This window comes from Mytilus galloprovincialis, chromosome 5 (assembly GCF_965363235.1).
Source record: "Mytilus galloprovincialis chromosome 5, xbMytGall1.hap1.1, whole genome shotgun sequence".
Lineage (NCBI taxonomy): Eukaryota > Metazoa > Mollusca > Bivalvia > Mytilida > Mytilidae > Mytilus > Mytilus galloprovincialis.
Window position 1 is genome coordinate 39,323,315 of NC_134842.1, and position 22,978 is coordinate 39,346,292.

The 22,978-nt window shown below is 31.7% G+C and overlaps 1 protein-coding gene across 1 annotated transcript in view; it reads right to left on the reverse strand.

Moving 5' to 3' along the window:
• LOC143075801 (tectonic-2-like) overlaps positions 1-22,978 on the reverse strand; it is a 39,255-nt gene that overhangs the window by 9,272 nt on the left and 7,005 nt on the right. The window contains exons 2-13 of the mRNA XM_076251364.1: positions 15,711-15,862; positions 14,138-14,244; positions 13,729-13,818; positions 12,884-12,994; positions 11,324-11,420; positions 10,791-10,884; positions 10,358-10,440; positions 9,666-9,807; positions 7,772-7,836; positions 7,067-7,241; positions 4,811-4,929; positions 1,881-2,128 (exon numbers count right to left, since the gene is read on the reverse strand). Coding sequence (XP_076107479.1) covers positions 1,881-2,128; positions 4,811-4,929; positions 7,067-7,241; positions 7,772-7,836; positions 9,666-9,807; positions 10,358-10,440; positions 10,791-10,884; positions 11,324-11,420; positions 12,884-12,994; positions 13,729-13,818; positions 14,138-14,244; positions 15,711-15,862 — 1,483 coding nt within the window. The remainder of the gene's footprint in view (positions 1-1,880; positions 2,129-4,810; positions 4,930-7,066; positions 7,242-7,771; positions 7,837-9,665; positions 9,808-10,357; positions 10,441-10,790; positions 10,885-11,323; positions 11,421-12,883; positions 12,995-13,728; positions 13,819-14,137; positions 14,245-15,710; positions 15,863-22,978) is intronic.

The window sequence follows — 22,978 nt, forward strand, 5'->3', positions numbered from 1 at the left end:
CGTTTTTGAGATATAAGCCAAAAACTGCATTTGACCCCTATGTTCTATTTTAAGTAACGGCGGCCATGTTTTTTGACGGATCAAAAATCAAAGCACACACTTTGTGCAGGATAATCTAAGGAACAACCATGCTAAGTTTTAACCAAATCCAATCAGTAGTTTCAGAGGAGAAGATTTTTTAAAGTTAGCAAATATGATGAACAAATTGTGAAAAATTGTCATTAAAGGACAATAACCCCTTAAGGGGTCAATTGACAATTTTGGTCATATTAACTTATTTGTAGATCTTACTTTGCTGATCTTTTTTGCTGTTTACAGTTTATCTTTATCTATAATAATATTCAAGATAATGACCAAAAACTGCAAAATTTCCTTAAAATTACCAATTAACTGGCAGCAACCCAACAATGGTTTGTTTGATTCATCTGAAAATTTCAGGGCTGATAGATCTTGACCTAATGAACATTTTTACTCCATGTCAGATTTGCTCTAAATGCTTTCGTTTTTGAGATATAAGCCAAAAACTGCATTTGACCCCTATGTTCTATTTTAAGTAACGGCGGCCATGTTTTTTGACGGATCAAAAATCAAAGCACACACTTTGTGCAGGATAATCTAAGGAACAATCATGCTAAGTTTTAACCAAATCCATTCAGTAGTTTCAGAGGAGAAGATTTTTTAAAGTTAGCAAATATGATGAACAAATTGTGAAAAATTGTCATTAAAGGACAATAACCCCTTAAGGGGTCAATTGACAATTTTGGTCATATTAACTTATTTGTAGATTTTACTTTGCTGATCTTTTTTGCTGTTTACAGTTTATCTTTATCTATAATAATATTCAAGATAATGACCAAAAACTGCAAAATTTCCTTAAAATTACCAATTAAGTGGCAGCAACCCAACAATGGTTTGTTTGATTCATCTGAAAATTTCAGGGCTGATAGATCTTGACCTAATGAACATTTTTACCCCATGTCAGATTTGCTCTAAATGCTTTCGTTTTTGAGATATAAGCCAAAAACTGCATTTGACCCCTATGTTCTATTTTAAGTAACGGCGGCCATGTTTTTTGACGGATCAAAAATCGAAGCGCACATTTTGTGCAGGATATACTAAGGAACAATCATGTTAAGTTTCATTCAAATCCATTCAGTAGTTTCAGAGGAGAAGATGTTTGAAAAATTGTTAACGACGACGACGACGACGACGACGACGACGACGACGACGACGACGACGACGGACGCCAAGTGATGAGAAAAGCTCACATGGCCTTTTAGGCAAGGTGAGCTAATAATGCTATTAAATATTTCATTGATTTTTTTGAGGGAATTTTATATTTACATTGTGTATATAGCTTCTACCACTGCATAAAGTGGAGAACAGATATGTTTTTTTTTTTTTTAAACATGTTGAGACATGGTCGCCTTTTTTCAAAATGTCACCATAGGAATTTCAGAGAATATCTTGGAAATTTGACTTCATAAGTGAATTTTGACCAATAAAAAACTGCTTCAGTAGCTCAAGAAAATTGAAGTTAAAATTATCTGAAAGCAATTTTTAAATTGGAGGAAAATCAATTTTCCTAATAAATATCTTTTTAAATAGCTCCAGAGGGAATCTAAAGTATGCATACCAGTTCAAGAAGCTTTTTTTTTCTATATACCAGTATAGTTTTAATTAGGATTAAAGTCACTGTGTTAAGTTTAAGTATGGCTAAGGTATGGCTTAGATAAAAGATTGTGTTTGAGGTAACAGACTTATAGATGAGAGTAAGTAACTATATTAATGTTTCTATTAAAGTTAGAAAAAAAAGTAAATAAAAGGTTTATCTTCACTGAATATGTGAAAGCATTTTTTTTCCAACAGAAGATACTTACTTATAAGTAAAGCTTTCTCTACCATTAACCTTCGTCAATAAACTTTGTGTTGTTCGTAAATTATTTTCATTCTGATAGAAGAAACCCAGTAATGAATTGTATTCATTAGTAACACACATCAATGGAAACCAGTCTTCTTTGTGGAAATGTTTAGAATCACACATATATTCTGGTAAGGCAGCTTCCTGTCCACCATCCAGATAGGGTATACATCTACTGAAAGTCTCTTGTTCTGACGATGTACAGTCCTGTACAAAATATTTATAAATTTCTCATGAATGCAGGATGTCACACCTTACTTTGATTATTAGATTATGAAGAAAATAATAAATGGATAAAATATAACAAATAACTTAAATATATATATACAGTAGTGAAGAAAAATCGATTTAAAAAAAAAATTTAAAAAAAAATATACAAATCAAAAACCATCTATAGTTGTGTATTATTTGCAACCCATGTCCCAACTTGGTAAAAAAGTACAGACTTTACATGACCAAATACAGTAAATACTTTTTTCAGATGAAAATGTGATTATAATTAATTTTGTAGGGACAATTTTTACCCCATGACACTGTAAATCTATATTAATTTGTCAAGCCTCTTTTAGTTAAAAATTCAGTTTTTTAAGATTTTGTTAATATATTGTTGCATTCATAGAACCTATATATTTAGGAGTGTAATACAAATCTATATATATTTATTTTTTTACCAACTAAAAACTTTGAGAAAAAAATAATCAAGATTTCAAATATTTAAAGGCACCATGAAAATATGATTCTAAAAACCAATGTGAACTGAACTGGTTACTTGTTATACTATTACAATATTTAACTTACAAAAAATATACAATAAGCCAAATCTGACATTATAACAAATAAATAAAAAAATATTTCACCTTATCAGCCAAACAATACCAGCAATGTTAATAATGCATAAATAACTAAAAGGAAAGTTCAACTGTTAATTTTGGAGAATTCATTTTTTTTTCTCAATCTAGTTATATGATTTTCATGATTATAATCGTTTTTAATTCTGAAAGCAGTTTCTTTCATACACCAAGGTTAAAATATGTACAAATTGTATAATCTTTGAAACACCTGAGAAATTGTAGTATAATGCACTTAAGGTGGTATCCAACACTTTAACTTAAATTAATTTGGCTCGTTTAATTTTCATAAAATTTTGACAAGGTATTTACTTTGACCCTTTGACAAAAATATAATCAAAGAGCTGAATAGCTCTGAGGGGAAAGACGGCCCTTGTTTCTATTTAATTATTTTTTTTTGGAAAGGGGGGGGGGGTATCTTTTGATAGTTTTCATATAAAGAATGATAAAAGAGAACAGCTAGAACATGCAGAAAGGTTGACAATATTGAAATCAATTGTTGTTTATGTAATTTCATTTCCTTAGTTTAGGATTCAATTTGAACCAATGGAAGAGATCTGCATCTTCTAAATCTAAACATTTGATTAAAGTTGATAGTTAATTATCTAAAATTCAACTGAATTCTGTCATTTCACAACAACTACAATATTTTTTGAAATCTTGATTGTTTACCACTGAACTGGAGGCTAGGGCCATTTTCCATTTTTTGTGACAGTACTCTTGGATTTTTTTATTTTTTTCTTAAGAAAGTGTGGACTAAAAAATCTATTCAGTTTTAAATTTCCATTGATAAAGTTCCCAGTTACAACTCTCATCACAGGGAAACAGGTACTAATAAAAAACAATATGATTGATGTAAACTGTGTGAAGCTTGTTTCCAAATCCTAAATTTGAAATATTTGTAAATTTCATGAATAAATAGGTTGAAACTACAAAATGCAACATTTTTAATTTTTTTTTTTTTTTTACCATTACAATGATTATGTTGGTACACAAAAATTTAGTTTTAATGGAAGACTACTAATCCAATGAAATGTCACATTTTAAGTGTTTAAATACATTAACTTTTATTTTAGTGGATAATTACTAATCAGTTGAGGTGCTCCTGAATTGGAGGAAGATTCTCAAAACAGAATTTTTACAGAAAAAAATCAATAAAATCGTTTCTCTCCCCTATCTCATGTAACCCCACGATCTTTGTTTACTTTGAAAGTTGCTGACCTACAAATTAAAGTATTGCATGTTGATGTTTGAATCATCTACAGTAAACAATATCTCTGGGAATGATTTAAATAACCAGTGAAGGATATCCCTGCTTCTGGTGGCATTCCAAGAATGACGTCACTATAAAATACAATGTAGGTTGGATATATTTAGAATATCTCGTCATACTGATTTTTCCGGATTGTAAAAGAAACGTAAATAGTGTAAAGGAGAGCTCAAGATACGATAATTTTGTTAGAAACAGAAGGGAAATGTGTAAAAAAGTGTTTAAAGTCAAACTATTCATTTCTGGGTCTCCTTCTCTTCAATCTAAGTAAGATTTGTTGTTGGGTTTTCCACACTATAAAAACAAAATGAATGATGTGAGGGAATGTCACTCTGGTCAACCCCATAGGGAATTGACGGCTTGAAGCCGTCTTACCCCAAAAATTTCAAAAAATTTGAACCAACCGTTTTATCAGAAAAATTACACTTGTTATATAGCAGTTTGACAAGCACTTATTTTAATCATTGAGAAGCTTAATATTCCAACACAACATAATTAAAACGTTTAGCTGATTTTACAGAGTTATCTCACTGTAGTGTTAGGTACCACCTTAATATACTGTGGATTCATTATTCATTGGATATTAATTTTCATGGGTATAAGTGAACCACTTAATTAAACGTTCAATGAATGACAAATTTTCTAAAGGCTTGTTATATGACTTTGACAAAACCATGAAATTAAATGTCTATGAACACACAAGTTTTCTGTCATCCACAAAAATTGGTGCCAACGAAATTAAATGAATCTACAGTATAAAATTCAACTTACTGTATCACAACAGCAATTAATATCACATACTCCTCCTGTCAAATCACAAGGACATGGGGCGACCTCTACAAAGGCTACATTCTGTATTGTTCTGGGTGTTGTAAAGTTTATATTGATGTCTGAAAAAAAACCCACAGTCAAACTGATAGAAATAGTTAAAATAAAATTAGATCATATACATTTTTAGATTCTGTTTAGATTGTTCCCTTAAACCACTGTAATTATTGTAAACAATTCTTTTTTATGACTTTTGCAAATAGAAAAAGAAATTGTCATGAATATTCAAAATTTGGGTAATCCTTTATGTAAATAGATCAACACTAATTAGATAATCATGACAAATTGCAGCAAAGTTTACAGGAAAGATCTAATTTGTAATAAAGTATCTGTATAACTTGGTTTACAGTATTTTAAATTACTTGTAAATAGTTTTGAGATAAGTATTTATCAAGATATCAATAAAAGCTATTTCATTGAAATGAATGTGGAAGGGTTTGAAGGAAAGTTTAGCAATGTTTAGATTGTGTGTTATATTTGGTTTTATGTTCCTTAAAAATCAATATGAATTATACATCTGGTGAGAGTCTGCTGCATTCAGACAAAGCTGTTTAAAACATTATAAGGTGAAGTTCAGTTGTTGTTTTTTTTTCTCTCAGACTACACGAAATACGTCGGACCGTCGGACAAATCCGGTAAATAATGGATCGGTCTGGTAAAATTTTGTTGAATTCCGGTCCGTATGTCCGGTGTTTTTTTTCATGGATTTTTCTAACATACTAGCACAATTGCCAAACGATCTCAAATTCATTTTCATCTTTATTATTCATCACAGCGATGTTTATTTTATTCAACCGCTAGCTTTATGCCGAACATCGCCAACCAGTAATGTGTAAATCTGGGTAAAAACATATCTGACTGTCAAAAACAACAATGGATGCCATCATTGGCACAACCGGAAATGTAAATAAAACCTGATAAGATTCTGGGAACGGATAAGGATAATTCCGGGTTTGCCGATTAAATACATTAAATGAATAAAAATCCAAGCAGATCACATTTAGCTATGAAATATAAACACTAGAATTGAAAACCAAAAGATACATGAAAAAGAAAGAAAAAACAGGAAATAATATTTTATACAGAAACTCTAAATTATGTTTAGTTCACAAACATTGTCAAAATCCAATAAAATGGGACATTACTCTTCACTGAAATGTATTCAAGCAATTGTGCACAACTTTCATAATAAAATTGAGAATGGAAATGGGGAATGTGCCAAAGAGACAACAACCTGACCATAGAAAAAAACAACAGCAGAAGGTCACCAACAGGCCTTCAATGTAGCGAGAAATTCCCGCACCCGGAGGCGTCCTTCAACTGGCCCCTAAACAAATATATACTAGTTCAGTGATAATGAACAATATATGTTTTAATTTGTGCATTTTGGGGAGGAGTAGGGCACAACAAAGTCATATGTTTGTTGTTTTTTGTCGGATAATATACAATTAGATGTAAAAAAAAATTGGTCTGGTAAAATTATATTGGGTCTGGTAAAGCTAGGATGCTTACCAGACCGAATGTCCTGTAAAAATAAAATTCATTCGTGTAGTCTGTTCTCTTTCTTTTTACATTTAAAAAAATCTATAATAACTACGGCATTAGCATAGGTTTTCATTAAGACCATTTCTATATAACCAATTTTTGACTCTGAAATTAAAATTTTTTCGACAGGTTTATATCTATTCTGTGTTAGAACATCCTGGTACTTCAGGGGCGGATGCAGGAATTTTCGAAAGGGGGGGTGCTAACCCAGGGCAAAGGGGGGGTGAAAAGGGGTGCAAAACATATGTCCCGATACAAATGCATTGATCGACAAAAATAAAGGGGGGGTGCGCACCCCCGGAACCCCCCCCCCCCCCCTGGATCCGCCACTGTACTTAGTCAAGTAACAGCAATGTAAAGAAGTAAAATAAAGCTGTCAATCAGTACAATGTTTGGGGAAATTAACTGCTTTATATTATCTTCACACAACAAAATCATCGGAAAATAATAAACTTTCCCCTAAAATTACACCAATTATATGTTTGATTTTACTTGTTTTGGTAATGCTTATTTGACCAAGTATACCAGGACGTCCCAGCATCGAAATATTACCTGTCGAAAAAATGATATAATCCAGAGTTAATGTAGTTAATATGAAAATAGTTTATTGAAGCTGTGCCACAGTACAACAATGTAATTTTTTTCTATAAATACCTGTAGATTTCTCCCAGTCAACAGTAGCATTAGGAGTTAATGAGACATGGGCTAATATTGCAGTTTCTAATGTAAAGGGGCCTGTTGTATTACAACAACTAACAACTACATTCTCTTGGACAGATGCACTCACACCAACATTACGTGTAGCTTTCAACAACGCATGGTGAACACTCTGTTAAATAAAATAAATAGAAACTATAAATTCAGAAATTATTATTGCAATTTAATAAAAGGGCCAAAAAGCATGATTAAAAATGGTGAGTCTGGAAAATCTGCATATGTTATGAGTATTAAATATTGAAATGCAAGCTATTATTATATACTCGCAGAGTTACAACATTCTTAATAATAACAACCTTGCAAAAATATCTGATTTTACAATATCTGTATAAATTAGTGAAGTTATATTCAAATTTTTTCCTCCACTGAAAATGCCAAAGTGTATTTTCCTTTATAATACCAAAGTTATGATTCTACATAAACATTGTCATATTGTAACAACTGACCATTTCTTTCTGTGAATTGTTTTGTTGATTTTATTCATAGTTTGAAATGTTCAACTAAGTATAAATTTTTTATAGGCTTGTTAATCATTTTTGACAAAACCATGACATCAAATATCCTCAATTATTTTTGCTCTCAATCCATTGATATCCTTATGCTGTAATTTAAATAAGTCTGAAGCAAATGAATCCAACTTACGTTATCCAGATTGACCTCAGGAGTTAATATTCCCCACTCAGGCGTGACTGTATCTGTAGCATTATCTGTCAATAAAATGATAATATCATCAATCAACTGGAACAAGCTCTCAAGATATACATAAAGGAATCAGTTATACACACTAAGCATAAAAAATGAAAAATCATACTTTTGTCGATACAATGAAAAGAGATGTTTACAAATACTATACAAATAACTACTTTTGCAATATTTTATAAAATACCATTATACAATATGACACCCAAAGTTATTTCAAATCTCTGATTATTTTGTAAGTTTTCAAATGATTGACTATTGGCTATTTTCACAAATAATCCACACATTCTAACTTTAAAAAAATATTTAAACTTGCATTTTGCAAATCAACTTCTGGATAAAAATATTTTAAATATAACCTAACAAAAGCATGCAATGCACTACTGAAGCAAATTTCATCAAAACTGCACACTTATTAGAAATTTAACAATAGAACAATTTCCTTTTTACCACTTAGCACTTAATGACATGACTATTGTTCCAAAAACTTATTCATATTGTTCTTGATTAGTTTTTTTGAAAGAATTGGAATGGACTGCAATCTGTGAAGAGGAAGTCTTCTTCATAAATAAGCAAATGCAAATACTATATAATTAATCTATTTACAGTACATGTACTAGTATTCAGATTATGCAGGAACATTCATCAGGATTGCACACTTTCATATATTAGACCATGTTTACAGATATCAATTTATTTTTTTTAATTCTAGAAATGTGTCTGCTACAATGATATCAATAATTCACTACAAACAACATAAGCACAAATATAAATAGCTTTTCACTAGAATTCAGTTCTTTCCATTTGGCAATACAATGCAATATAAGGGAAGGAAAGTATTGACAATATAAAATCATTAACAGTGCAAGAACTCACCAATATTGACAAGTATCATCAGGAAAATCCATAAAGGAAAGTAAAAAAATAATAAGATTTCATCAGTAGGGTTAAATATTTTTCTGACATTGGTTGCAATGAACAACATTGATTTCCCAATGAAATGAAAGAAAATGATAATTCCACATGAGATATAAACGTAGTTATTTCACTCCTCTGACGACATACAACAATAGGCTTGTCAAGACATCAATAACATCAGATCAAAACAAATTGTGAATGTGTAGAAAAAGATATAGTCCCTTACATTTTCTACTTTATATTTCATAAAAAAAGCCATTTACAAATGTAATAAAAAGAAAAACTAGTAAAAGAATTGAAATATTGAAAAATATTCAACTTGTGACCAAACAACACTGATAATTAACTCATGCGCTACTCGCATTTGTGAATTAATGTGTTGTTCCGTCATTCATTGAATACTTTTCTTTATTTCAATTCTTGAATTAGTTATTCTATTAATATTCCTTTTTAAGAAAGAAATACAATGTACATGTATGTAATATAATGTTTATTTAAATCTATTGTGAAAAAGCAGGGTTTGATTTTTTGGCCATGAGGAGTCAGGACTGAGTTACTAGTTCATGTAGTTAGTTAAATACTTTGAGCACTCCAACACTAGTTTCCAATTTCATTGCCAAATACATGTAAAATACATGTGAGACTAAAATTGCAAGACAATCATGTAGTAATATGGATGTAAAATCGTCATAACTGGGATAAATTTCAATATTTCTACAATAATGCAAAAAAAAATGTTATAAAAGTATTGTTGTTTTTGCTGTTTTGCTTTTGTGTACTGTTGCAAACAAATCATATAATTTTAATGAATTGTTTTGAATCTTTAATTAAAAAAATAAATTAAGCAACCCACAAAATTATACACCTAACCAGCTTTTAAACCATTACATATAAAACAAATAAATAATATGATACTGACCTGCAGTGGGACCGGGGGTGGGAGTAGCATCCCTACACAAGGGATTCTGTAAAGCATCCTGAACACTTGCCAAAGGCAGGAGATCTGCTCTACAACGGAATGTTGTTGCACTCCCTGGGGCTGATGTCAGAAGTAATATTGTCTGAAATTAAACAAAAACTTTTCAGAGTTCTTGAAATCTTTTTTCCCTGGTGGTCCTTGATTTTCTGATGGCTCTAACTATCATTTCTATTGCAAAGTACAAAATTAATGCTGTCCTTTGCAAAATTTCGATGGTCAAATCTTTTAGACCTCCATTTTTTCAGAAGTTTACATATATATATATATATATATATATATATATATATATATATATCTAGTGGTAAAAACTTACAAAAGACAAATTTCAAATTTGAGTATTTTCCAATACATTTTGAATGTCCCAATGCTTATGTTTTTAACTCACAGTAACAACCAACCAATTGTCCCATGACATTATTTACAACAATAAAACTAGGAGAAATTGGCTTAACTCATTAAGAAAAAAAAGAAGTTGAAATCGGTCTATGGATAAAACTTAAGAGTTCTATTTTTCATTACCCCCATACTGACTTGAACAATGCAACTAAAATAAGTAAATAAATTAAGAATCAAAGAAGTCACAAATATCTGTCCACAATTTTCAATTTTATTTTAAATCCTGTGATACTTACTGCAAATGAAGTAGTTGCTACTGATAGACTTTGAGGGTATAATGCTAAAACTGGTTGTAAAAGTTGGAATGTGACTGCAGGTCCTGTAAATACAATTTGATATTTTCATTACATATGTACATACTGTATCACTAGCAAGGCAAGACTGAGAATTTGAGTCTGAAAACAACCAATGGTTTTAAACTCCAATCTTTAACGGAATTCCAGCTATTGGCTTCCTCCACCATAAAAACACTGGATATACATGATATTTTGCCAACGATGCTAAAATTGTTTTTTACAGTTTCTGTCAGTTGTCTGTTGACTGACTGACTTGGTATTTCCAACAAACAAAACATGTCTATGGGTCAAAAAGGGGGTGTTTGTTATTCTTCAATATGTTTTATACACTCCAAAAGATGGTAAATATAATATAATTAAAAAAAATGTTTACCTATTGAATTGCCTGTTAGATACTGACGACCTGTCTGTGACTGTCCTCTACATGTACCTATGGCAGGTGTATTTACTGTCAAGGTAACTGTTACCTACAAAGAAATAAAATAAAATCATTCAGATCCACTAATTAATCCAGATTTATCTAAATTACTATTTACTGAATTGTTATTCATAGAGGGAAACATCACAAAAATATTCATTATCAAATAAAAAATTTTAGTAATTGAAGTTATTTTCTTTTATAAAAACATTAAAATTTATAATTCCCGAAATAAACCTTCAAACCATTTAATTCCTCAATTAAAGCCAAATAAATCAATCAATTTGAACCTTCACAAAAATACCCCCTCCCTCGGATTGAAATTTTTGATATAAAATATAAAATGACCTATTTTACTTATAAATCAGCCTTTTTAGATAACATACAGAGCCCAGATACTTTTCGAGAGTGAACAGTATCTGGTACCACTCTGAAAACCTGATTCACTCAATAATTGTAAAACCTAATATTAATGTCTATATACTAACCTCTACTTCTCTGGCGCCAATAACAGCTGTAGCCGTAAGGAATGTTAAACCTGTTCCACTACATGTAATGGTAACAGGGCTTACAGCAACAACATCACTATAAAAATATCATTGAATCATGTAGTAAAAAAATACAGAGGATTACTCTATATCTTAATTCAAGAATTATCTTAACTAAATTGTATAGTATAGACATAAAAAAAAAGTATTTTCCTGAAATTTGTTTGTGCAGATATATACCATAAACAAAATGTTTAACAAATTACAAATTTTCTATATAAAGCTTGAAGTTCAGTGGTTATCGTTTGTTGATGTGGTTCATATATGTTTTTCATTTCTGTTTTTTGTATAAAGTAGTTATCAAAGGTACCAGGATTATAATTTAGATTAGACTTTTGGTTTTCCAGTTTGAATGGTTTTACACTAGTCATTTTAGGGGCCGTTTATAGCTTGCTGTTCATAGGGTTGTAAAAGTGTTGACAGTGCACACACATTTTTAGAATTTCGGTCCACGCCTTTCCACACCAATGAATTTACAAAAAGAAGCATTCAATTCTTAAGTGAAATTATTGGGTTTTATCTGACTGAGAATGTCAAGTATTCAAAATTATTTTTTAATGTAAAATCAAATATATCAAAGTGACATGTACTATATTGTATTTTACATGTGTTTATCATATACTTAGCATTGATATGATAGATTTTGTATATGTGTAATGAGCGGAAGTACACAAGCCATAATTTCCCACCCGGGTTGATAACCAATATCAGGGCATCTCGTGCACAAAACTCATAAGAGTGCCTCTCGTGCAAGTTACTTCTGGTATATCCGGTATCGGTTGTTTACTTTTCCATTGTGACGTCAGATGTTTTTTATGACGAAGTCAAAATTTACGGGAACTTTTGTGGGGATAGTTTAGTACTTGCTAACAAATGCCATTGACAATTATGAATCATTTTATAGTACAACATGGAGTAATAATGATCATAAAACTCCTCCAAATTTTCCATGTTTCAAAATGCCTCTATAGGAAATGTTACCATACATATATATGGAGGTAGTGATGCTGTTGTTGGACAATTATAGTATACTTGATTCTTAATTTAACTTCTTTATAAAGTTTTTGACTGTTTGAGTTATTGCATTTGTTTATTTGCCTTACATAAAACTATTGTCGGAAGTATATGATAAAGCAATTAATACATGGCCTTTTCCATATTAGCCTGGGTATCATCTGATACCCAGGCTGATATGGAAAAGGTCATGTATTAATCTCTATTTACATGATTTAATGCACTTTATCTTTTTTTTTAAGGTTGCGTAATACCAGGAAAAAGTGTGATTGAAATAATGATATGTGTTACTATGTGCTCAGTTAATAACACATTTTACATTTTTAGTGCATCTTTGGACTCAACAGAGTGAGAATGAAAATAAAAACAAAAAGTCCAGACAGAATTTTATGAGTCAAGGACTTATGGACTTGCCTTCGTGAGAACCCTGGTTACACATGCAGATAAATGAAGACACAGTATCTTATTTACATATAAAAAACAAACCTTAGTCTAACATTAAAGGGCTGTGGAGTATTTTGATTGTTGATAGTCACTACATCTTTAGTACCGGTAGGACAAATACTGACTGTAGGACCACTTACAATGGTAAATGATCTGAAATGAACAAAAATATTATAAAATCTAAAGCCTTACTTATATGCAAGCTTAACAACACAGCAGAGGTAAATTTGAGTCATAAATTGTGTAATTTTTAAAGCTGTATTAAACATATATATGTAGATTCCATCACTTCAACAAGTGTGTTACAATATTTCTCCACTCGAGAGTGTTAAATTCTTATAATATATTTAACGCATGAGGCTTGCTGAGCTTTTAAATAATTAAAATTTAACTGTTGAGATTAGAGAAATATCATAATACTCCAGTTATAATGGAGGAATCTGTTTATTTAATGATTTTTCATCAGACATGGTCTTTTTTTTTAGGGTGTTACAATAAGAAATTTAGAAGAAATCAAGAAAATTTAACGTCAAAACATTACCTCTAAAGTCTCTATAGATTACCTTTTCTCAATGGTAACAGTAATTTACCAAACCAATAGCAATAACAAGTGGTTTTACTTTGTCTATAATGTCCTTTCAGGAAACTTAAGCACCATGTAACCGATCCAAATTTTCAAATTTTACGGCTTTCAGCTCATGTCTATCTTGATTGATAAAAAAAAGAGAATTGCCACACATTTTGGGGATAAAATTAATTGGCAACACAATTTTGAAATAAACATTCAGTCCTACTCTGTTCTGATCACAAAGTTTTTTAAGTTTGGCAATAAAAAAAAGATATAGTATTTTAAAAAGACTGTCATCTAATAATTAATTTATACATACGATGGTGAACTTATAGATTCTGTTTTGTTGAACTGAAGACCAGAATCACTAAAACATCTGATGTCTACTGCCTGTCCTTTAACTGGAGCACTGAAACAAAAATAGTTTATATGATAATCTATTAATATAAACCTCTCCTTTTTTCAGGTGGATTCAATTGGATTAAATGATAAAAAAGAAAAGTAAACTGGGCTAACATCATAAAAATTCCTAAAACTGTTTTTAAAAATATTTAAAAATCTCTCTACTCATGATAATAGGCTAAGCATATAAAAATGAATTTGAAGCATTTATTAAAAGCAATTTATTTTTATTCAAGACTATAAAAATCTGCTGTGACCAGCTTTAATTTTGACATTATACTGTAAATTTTTTCATGCTTCTTTTTTAACAGTCTAAGAGATATTACCTAAATTGAACATTGCCACCACGATTTGCCTGAGTTAAAGTTACTGTTAGTATAGTGGCTGAACTAAATCCACTTCCACTTGTACTCAACTCACACCCAACAACTATCTGAAATGATATCACACAAATAAATGAATTATGTTTATCTATATGCATGTATTAGCGAGTGAAGTGTGTGAAAAAACAATATTTTTTGTGTGTAAGTCTTTGCAAATTTTAATTTTCATGAATATTGATTATTTTTTTATTATCAATAATATTGAGAATGGAAATGGGGAATGTGTCAATGTGACAACAACCTGACCATAGAACAGCATGGCTGGTTACATTGGTCAAAATTCAATTACGATGTCTTCTAGCTATCATCTGAATTAAGGAAAACAAGAGACCATCCCTTATGATGTCACATAGATATAATAAATCTCTACATGTAGAACAAAATCTTATTAAAGATCATTAAACCAGTAATATCAAGTTTACCTACACATAATTGTCTTAAATTCTTTAGAGAAACAAATTTGAGAGGTAGATGTCAGTGTATTCCAAACTCTGTCTGACAGACAAAATGTTAGACAAAAAGTCATAATGTCAAACAGAATTTTTCAGTTGATTATGTATAGAGTAGAAAAACATCAAATTTCTTTTGAGTCAGACAAACCCTAAAACAGTTTGGCACAGACTGAGATGGTGGATAATTGTCTCATTGGCAATCATACAACATCTCCTTATTTTTATATTGTATGCAGACTTTGGCAAAATAACATTAAATATTCATTAAAACAAGAATGTGTCCACAGTACACGGATGCCCCACTCGCACTATCATTTTCTATGTTTAGTGGACCGTGAAATTGGAATAAATTTTCTAATTTGGCATTAAAATTAGAATGATCTAATCAAAGGGAACATGTATACTAAGTTTCAAGTTGATTGGACTTCTACTTTATAAAAAACTACCTTGACCAAAAACTTTAACCTGAAATTTGCACTATCATTTTCTATGTTCAGTGAACCATAAAATTGGGGTCAAAACTATAATTTGGCATTTAAATTAGAAAGATCATATCATAGGGCAAATGTATACTAAGTTTCAAGTTGATTGGACTTCTACTTTATCAAAAACTACCTTGACCAAAAACTTTAACCTGAAATTTGCACTATCATTTTCTATGTTCAGTGAACCATAAAATTGGGGTCAAAACTATAATTTGACATTTAAATTAGAAAGATCATATCATAGGGCACATGTATACTAAGTTTCAAGTTGATTGGACTTCAACTTCATCAAAAACTACCTTGACCAAAAACTTTAACCTGAAGCGGGACAGACGGACGAACGAACAAACAGACAGACAGACAGACGGACGAACGGACTCACAGACCAGAAAACATAATGCCCCTCTACTATCGTAGGTGTGGCATAAAAATAACAGACAGACAGACAGACAGACAGACGGACGAACGGACGCACAGACCAGAAAACATAATGCCCCTCTACTATCGTAGGTGGGGCATAAAAATAACTTATACAATGTTTCCTCAATCCACAAAAAAGAAACCACAGTCAATACATACATTTCCTGTTATTGGAACATCAGCATTATCCACAGGATTTTTGTTTTCTATGAATACAGGTATCACAAGAGATGCTAATGCTGAATTCTCATTATAGGAAAGAGATGACACAGTGTTATTTGGCAATGTTCCAATATAGACTTTTCCAATACCTGTAAAAGAAATAAGAGATTAGTAATTTTAAGAAAAAAGATTCTGTTCATCATTGTCTATATACATGTATTAAAGCTGGGTGGGTTGGGGAGGAGGGTGTTCCTTTATTTTTTCCCTTTATTCTGTACATTTTAAATGGACATCAAAAATTAATTCTTATAACAGGAACAGCATCATGTATTAACTTTCTGTACATTGTACATGTTGTAAGCTGTATTTCATTTTTTTTGGGGTATTAATTCTCAAGGCTAAATAAGTATTTTATAGGCTAAATACACTGGTAGACCTATTTGGCAAATGACCGCGATTTTTGGCAAATCTCCGCGGAACGGATAATAAATAGAGGTTCATCGTAAATTTTCTGTTTTACAGAATATTTTGCGGTTCTCCGGAGATTTTCCGTGTCTCAGGGATTTATCCGCGTGTCTCAGGGAATTATCCGTTTGTCCGATTAAACTGGTGTGTATTGAGTCAGTGATAGAACCAGTGATGCGTGAGCGACGGTTATTAATAGATCGTTGTATAATCCGTTATCTGTGAGCAACGGTTATTAATAGATCGTTGTGATTATATACAATGTTTACAGTCAGATAAAAATAACCGTCTTATTACCCTTTTCAGTCGAGAAATAAAAAGCGGTGGTTTTGATATTAAAGTTACTTGCAATTTAAATATCGAATTTAGTTCAATAAAGAATAATCTATTTAAATGTGACCAATGAACAGGAAAAGTGCACGTGGTAACTTTGCAATACTACAAATATGTTCACCTTACAAAATTCTTCTTTATTGTCATGTTAAGATAAATCAGTTCCTGTAAAAACAGTAAAAGCAGAGTCTTAATTACTGCAGATGCCGTAATCCGACATAATGTCATACTGATTTGACACTTGTCTAGTGTGAGTAACACCTGCTGTGATATTTTTGCAATACAACATGGACAAGCGGAAGGTCGTAAATCAATCTGTTGATCCGAATTTAACTTTACCTGTACAGATATTTATTTATGGAGGATATCATAGATACATTTAATAAATTGTATTGTATTCAATGGAGATAATTTAAATACACAATATAATTTATTAAGACATATTTGCAGGTATACATTGAACATGTTTTCTCCAACCAAGAAGGTTTGATATTGAATGCTTTTTTTTTTTTTTTTTTTTTTTTTTTATCAAACTTCGATCTGATCAGTCTCGTAGATTATAAACGAGTAATTCGTTTATAGTTACATATTGTTACTCTTCTAACGTCTTTTTCTTTGTGCTATTAAAAAAAAACTCACAATTTTCCACATCAGATCGACATTTATATATATATGAATACTGGAAATCTTTTTTCCGTCCGACACCACGCTCCCCACAAGAGCCCCAAGATATAATCATACCTGTCAATCACTAGCCGCACGTTGAACATTTTGGTCAGCCTTCCTCGTGCTTTCAATTATGACATCGTTGCGATTTTTTTTTTTTTTAAATTGACATGTGAAAAGAATAAAGTGATGGGAAGTTTATTTTACGACCTATCAGAACTTCTTGTGATTCTAAGAAGATTTTTCTTAGGCCGCATTTCTTTCTTACAAGAATTTTGTAAACGTTGTGTCGCGTGTGTTACTGTTTTCTAAACGATACACGAGTAGAAACAAATACATCGTTTGATAAATCTTTAATGACCCTGTTTGAATTTTCAATAATGCATGCACATGTTGTTGGTAATCAGACTTTTTTACAAACGTAGAAACAAATACTTCGTTTAATCAGGTTGAAGTTAGAAACAAATGCAGCGTTTGTACTAACAAACGACAAACTGCATACGCATTTTTAGCGTTTGCATAGTTTGTCAAAGTTTATGTAAACTTTGCAAACGTATGTGTTTGAAAGAAATGATCAAAACATGTGCGAGCTTAGCCGTTTGCATCGTTTGTGTTAGAAAGAAATGCATCTTTAATGAGTCTGAATCCGTAACCGTCAAAATAGCATGCTTTACAAAAAGATCAGCCAATTCAAACGTTTCTTTACACAAAGATGATTTTAAGTACGTCATACATTACATGTAAATTAAACATTTATTTAAGTAAATTTTTTTCGTATCTATCTTTTTCGTATCTATCAATTTGGTTACAGGGTTTATGCAAGTAAGTTGTACCGTGTGGTGCGTTTTCAGATTCATTTCTCAACAACTTCCTGTGAACCGAAATATTTCGGTGGGGGTATCAACGGCGGCAAGCTTACAGTTTAACTTGCTTAAATTTTATTTAAGTCAGTTTATTGAAATAAAATTGAAAATGGAAATGGGGAATGTGTCAAAGAGATAGCAACCCGACCATAGAAAAACAGCAGCAGAAGGTCACCAACAGGTCTTCAATGTAGCGAGAAACTCCCGCACCCGAAGGCGTCCTTCAGCTGGCCCCTAAACAAATATATACTAGTTCAGTGATAATGAACGCCATACTAATTTCCAAATTGTACACAAGAGACTAAAATTAAAATAATACAAGACTAACAAAGGCCAGAGGCTCCTGACTTGGGACAGGCGGAAAAATGCGGCGGGGTTAAACATGTTTATGAGATCTTAACCCTCCCCCTATACCTCTAGCCAATGTAGAAAAGTAAACGCATAACAATACGCACATTTAAAATTCAGTTCTAAAGAAGTCCGAGTCTGATGTCAGAAGATTTAACCAGATAAAATAAACAAAATGACATGGTTTTTGCAGAAGATTAATCCAGACATTAACGTACTTTGGCTTCCCATTTGTTCCACTGTGTAGGATAACTTATTTACGCATTACATCATTAATAATTACCAATATTAAAATGCTGGAATGCAAGTAGAATACTTATTATTTTACTAATTTGCGTTTTGGTTCCGTTCAAATTTGCTGTTATAGCATGTATAGATTCCTTGATTTTCATAACTTATCTAGTTTCAGTTGTTAAATACTAGTCAGTAAAGAGCTAAATATTTTGCCTTCCAGCAGAGCCAACAATTAAGCATCAGACGTATACGTGATACATTAATCATATATATATATGTAATATCAGTAATGGACTCCTAGACTTTTTCTCCTTTTATAGCCGACTATGCAGTATGGGCTGTGCTCATTGTTGAAGGCCGTACGGTGACTTACATGTATAGTTGTTAATTTCTGTGGCATATGGTCTCTTAACGAGAGTTTTCTCATTGGCAATCACACCACATCTTTTTTTTAAACGGACTCATTTAGCATTTGTTATATTCTCAACGGTTGAGAAAAACTCCATGGATGACAAGTCAACTGGGGTTTTGAGTTGAACATTTTGATTGTGTATGTTTATAAGGGTTTGAATAGGATTTATATAGAAGAAGAGAGAATATATATGGACAAAAAGTGCACAACAAAGGGCCAAAAAAGTAAATAAAATAGACACCAAGAAAACAAAGAATATAGAATAATGGGGGAAAATATGAAGACTACAGAAAAATTACTTACAACTATAAGACAATATTCAAGACCCTCGTATGTGTTCAAATACAATCTGTATACACTATAGTATATATCTTGCTATAAAGTTCCGTTCTCAATGTTATTTGCTCGAGCATGACTGTCTGATTCTATTTAATTTTTAAATTGATGTCCAGTGGCAAACATTTCTAGAGTCGTGTCATTCAGGAAGTAAATACAAGAAAAAATGAATCTGTTCATGCGCAGGTTGGTTAAAAATAGAGCTCCCTACATATATCTTGTTTAAAAAAATATTTATTTTACTCAGCTATCTTCAAGGCACCATCTTCGTCTGTTACATGAAATTGTGATACTGTGAAATTGACTGATTAGATTTCATTTTAGATTGCCAAAGTTTGAAGTAGTATAGAGACCATTTCCGTGACCTTGTTGCACTCTGTGGGTAAAATCCAGTAGTTTTTTTTTAGCCTACTGAGATTTTGATAACTTATTTTCGAATGATGGAACCATATCAAAATAATAAATTGAACACGGGTTTGACAGTCAGTAAACTGTCACACAAGAAATAGATTGAATGTTGCATGTACACTAGTCCAATTTGTAAAATTGTCTTTACGTCCTTCCACATTCGGGATCCGCTTTCGAATATATTATGGGAGTCTGTCAATGGAGTTAGAGATACATTTAACGACCTTGACTAGCTACACAACCCTTGCACGGTAGATAAATACATCATACACAGATACACTGGCTGGTTAAAGGGACAATAAACCAGAAGTGTAAATTGCCCCAGGTATTTTAAGTATATTGTGTGTAATGTGTCAACAGCCACGTGTTAGTGAATTCACAGTCGCTTGAATTTTAGTGATATATGTATGAAAAAAAAAATTAAAAAAATACTGTTATATATATTGTACATATAACAGTATTTAAAAAAAAAAAATTCATACATATATCACTAAAATTCAAGCGACTGTGGTGAATTCAAAGATAATCAAAATGATCTAATTCACGTGGTAATCTACCATGCAGCTACGCATCATCGCACATCGCAAACAACTGCATTGCAAGATATTTAATTATACCCCCGCTTTGAAAAAAAGGGGGGTATACTGTTTTACCTCTGTCTGTCCTTCCGTCAGTCCGTCAGTCCATCCGTCTGTCAGTCAGTCCGTCCGTCCCATGAATATTTTTCGTCACATTTTTTGTCAGGAACTACACTACCAGGATTTCTGAAATTTGGTTTCAGGCTTGATATAAGTCAGCTATACTTGGAACTTGATGCGTTTTCAGATTCATCACTCAACAACTTCCTGTTTAGGGAGCTACCATTTGATTTTTATGGGGGGGGGGGGGGGGGGCTAGGATGAAAAATTTTGTCCTGCATTTTTTTTTTAGCTGTGATCTCTGTCCTGCCTTTTTATTTTTCACTCAGTGCGGTCCTGCCTTTTTTTTTTTTTAGTTTATCCTGACTTTTTTTTACCTAAATTGTCGTCCTGACTTCTTTTTTTGCAAGTGTCTCATCCTGCCTTTTTTTTACTCAAAACTCCTGTCCTGCCTATTTTTTTCAAATTTCCTCCTAAGGGTTAATATAAGTCAGCTGATGCGTTTTCAGATTCATCACTCAACAACTTCCTGTTTACCGAACACTTGTTTGATTTTACACATGATAGCCAAGTTGAAAATTTTTCGTCACATTTTTCTAAGGAACTACAATACAAGGATTTCTGAAATTTGGTTTAAGGGTTAATATAAGTCGGCTATACCGTGGTAACCAAGGTCTGTCGTTTTTAACTGTTTATATGGGAATTGGTGAAAAAGTCATAGTTCAAAGTCATAAATGAGCGTAAATAAGTGTTCCGTGAAAATTTAATTTGTTCATAATTCTTTTATGTAATAAACTTATTTAAATAAATTTGTACCTTCCCTTGTCTGACCACCAGCATGGCTAAAGGTATTACTCCCAAATGTATTGTGAGGTGACCCGTTCAGGTATTCAAGCGATTTCCTGTCGGACTTGCAAGTTCATGCATCGCTTCACTTCTAAGGGTATTGATCAGTGTATATGACCGATAACTTGAAACTTTCCATTTTGAACTATCAGGTGTATAGTATAAATCTCTGTCTTGCGTGTCCGATATACTAGTCATTACTAAACGCATAAGCTTGTTTATAAATTACATTTCTGTTGTAAAGAATATTATTTATAAAAATCTAAATAATTCCAAAAAAAAAGATTTGATAAAATAAAAATCTGTTTTCACATTTTTTCCAAGGGTAAATTTGGGGAAATGTAAGAACTCGTTCTCAAAAGTGAAGGACAGTTTGAAACGTACAAGAAATATTGATTTAACAAAAATATACGCACTTATCGACCATTCTTTTATACGCCTTGATAGAAAGTTACGGAACTATAGATAGTTGCAATTCAAAATTATATACATTTTTACATTGAACATAAGAAAGAAACATACATTTTGTTTATTTGGGTTAAAAGTTTTGTAAATAAACTAGTCCTCGTATGACAACAGTATGTTATCATGGGATGTCGATGGACGAAGAAGAAGAAGAGAACTTATTTGAATTAAATACAGGTCGATATTTAACTTGCTTTGGGTTCATCGAAGTTATGGACATAGTAAAATCACAGATTTCTATTTCAACAAGATTGTTCTCGAACAAAGGAAGGAGTTGTCATCACAATTGTTGGCTATAATGTATAATGATGTGAACATGGTTCTGAAAGTACATTATGCAAAATTTCCTGTTCCGACATGCATGTTATATATGCCACTTGACAAACACTAATTATCCCCAAGGGATGTGAATATTTTGCTGGAAAACTATTGAGTATCAAAGTTTCAAATTAATTTCGGGATTTATTTTCCTTCTTGGTATTCAATATTCAATAACAGAAAAAAGAATAAACTGCTTGTCCGCTAAATAGGGGTATTCTTGTTATAGTTATATTAAAAAATAGAGATATATGACATTAAATTGGTTCTGTCTTTTTTTTTAAACATCGTTAAAAAGATGTGTGTCTAAGGTGAACGACACAAGAACCCTGTAATACTAGTACGAGAGCATGTGAACATTCCTTCTCAATAATATGGTTGTATTGGAAATCTTTTCATACAGATTGACAACTCATGGTCCGATATGCATATAATATTTGCCACATGACGCCCATAGTTCTTTCTACCATCATCATCTTATTCTTTGATATTGCTGTAAACATCGATGGTTCACACCCAAACAAAATGGGAGTAATGTACCTTCTGATAGCTTCTCCGTGTTATACACTTGTGAAACTTAATATATAGACGAAATTTCGGTATTGAAATGAATCTGTATCTCACAAACAGGATTTTTAAATAACGATTTTGAGCAATCGTTGTAGGTTCATGAATATTCATATGGTGCTTTTCTTTAGCGCCAATTGGAAAAAACGTATCTTTAAATAAAGTTTACATTATCAAGTTAAACATATTCCTCAGAAATCAGTTATCATAAAACCATTATGAGAGTTCTAAGCACTGTACATGTACTATAGTAAAGTTGTAAGCCTGTTCTGTCACAAAACTTGTAAGCGATGGTCCATGCAGTTATATTCATGTCTGGAAATGTCCTTGGCTGTTTATCCAAAAGATATAGTCTGGTTTTTTTCT